General features: G+C 49.1%; 1 protein-coding gene across 1 annotated transcript; it reads left to right on the forward strand.

The window, feature by feature from the left end:
* The first annotated feature begins 310 nt into the window (after positions 1-310).
* On the forward strand, positions 311-757 carry LOC102871465 (bis(5'-adenosyl)-triphosphatase-like). The gene has a single exon (XM_006886344.1). The coding sequence runs from the start codon at positions 311-313 to the stop codon at positions 755-757; it is 447 nt and encodes a 148-aa protein (XP_006886406.1).
* Positions 758-1076: the final 319 nt, after the last annotated feature.

The following is a 1076-nucleotide window of genomic DNA, read 5'->3' on the forward strand; positions in this document are numbered from 1 at the left end:
GGCTGGCTCTTGGACAGAAACGTCTGTTCCCTGTGTGGAACAGCTCTGTCTTCTCACGCTGCTAGCCCTCGACGAGCCTGCTTGTTCAGAACTTCCTAACAAAGATTCTTTAAATCTATAATTCCTAGGTCTCCTTTTCCTGTGAATTTGTTTTCTAAGTAGATTTCCTGGCTTGGAAGAGACTGCAGAACAGCCAACACAAATATTTCTTCTGTGACTTTGGGCATAAAAATCACTGTCAGGTGGAATCGGCCTGCAGACAACTGAACCTTGCAGTACTGCTCGACTGATCAACTTCAACCACGAGGAAATGTCGTTCCGATTTGGTCAGCATCTCATCAAGCCCTCTGTGGTGTTTCTCAAGACTGAACTATCCTTTGCCCTGGTCAATAGGAAGCCTGTAGTGCCAGGACATGTCCTCGTGTGTCCGCTGCGGCCGGTGGAGCGTTTCCGTGACCTGCGCCCCGATGAAGTGGCCGACCTGTTTCAGACGACCCAGAGAGTCGGTGTGGCCGTGGAGCGCCATTTCCAGGGGACCTCGCTCACCTTTGCCATGCAGGATGGCCCTGAAGCCGGACAGACTGTGAAGCATGTCCATGTCCACGTTCTTCCCAGGAAGGCCGGAGACTTTAGCAGGAATGACAGAATCTATGACGAGCTCCAGAAACATGACAAAGAAGAGGATTCTCCAGCCGCTTGGAGATCAGAGGAGGAAATGGCAGCAGAAGCTGAGGCACTGCGTGTCTACTTCATATGACCCAGGAGTGGAGGCAGTGCAGGCAAAGGCGTGTGGAAATGGGCCTCGTTCTTGAAGACTCTGAGGTGTGGGAAGTGAAGCGCGCAGACTTTACTATTGCCTAGAATTCCGCATCCTTTTTCGAGGCATTTTATTACACTTGTGGAAATCATCAGAGCTGGGTTTCAATCCCAGTGACTGACAGGCTAACGTCAAAACAGCAACATCAGCCACCTTTCCCACCCTCTCTACCTATGTACTTAGAATAGAAGCTTTCCTAAATTGTCCTTTGGCCTGGATGGAAATAAAATCATAGTTAAAAATAAAAAATAAATCACTT

The sequence above is a fragment of the Elephantulus edwardii genome, unplaced genomic scaffold (assembly GCF_000299155.1).
Source record: "Elephantulus edwardii isolate Elephantulus edwardi_28Jun2011 unplaced genomic scaffold, EleEdw1.0 scaffold00048, whole genome shotgun sequence".
In the NCBI taxonomy this organism is placed as follows: Eukaryota; Metazoa; Chordata; class Mammalia; order Macroscelidea; family Macroscelididae; genus Elephantulus; species Elephantulus edwardii.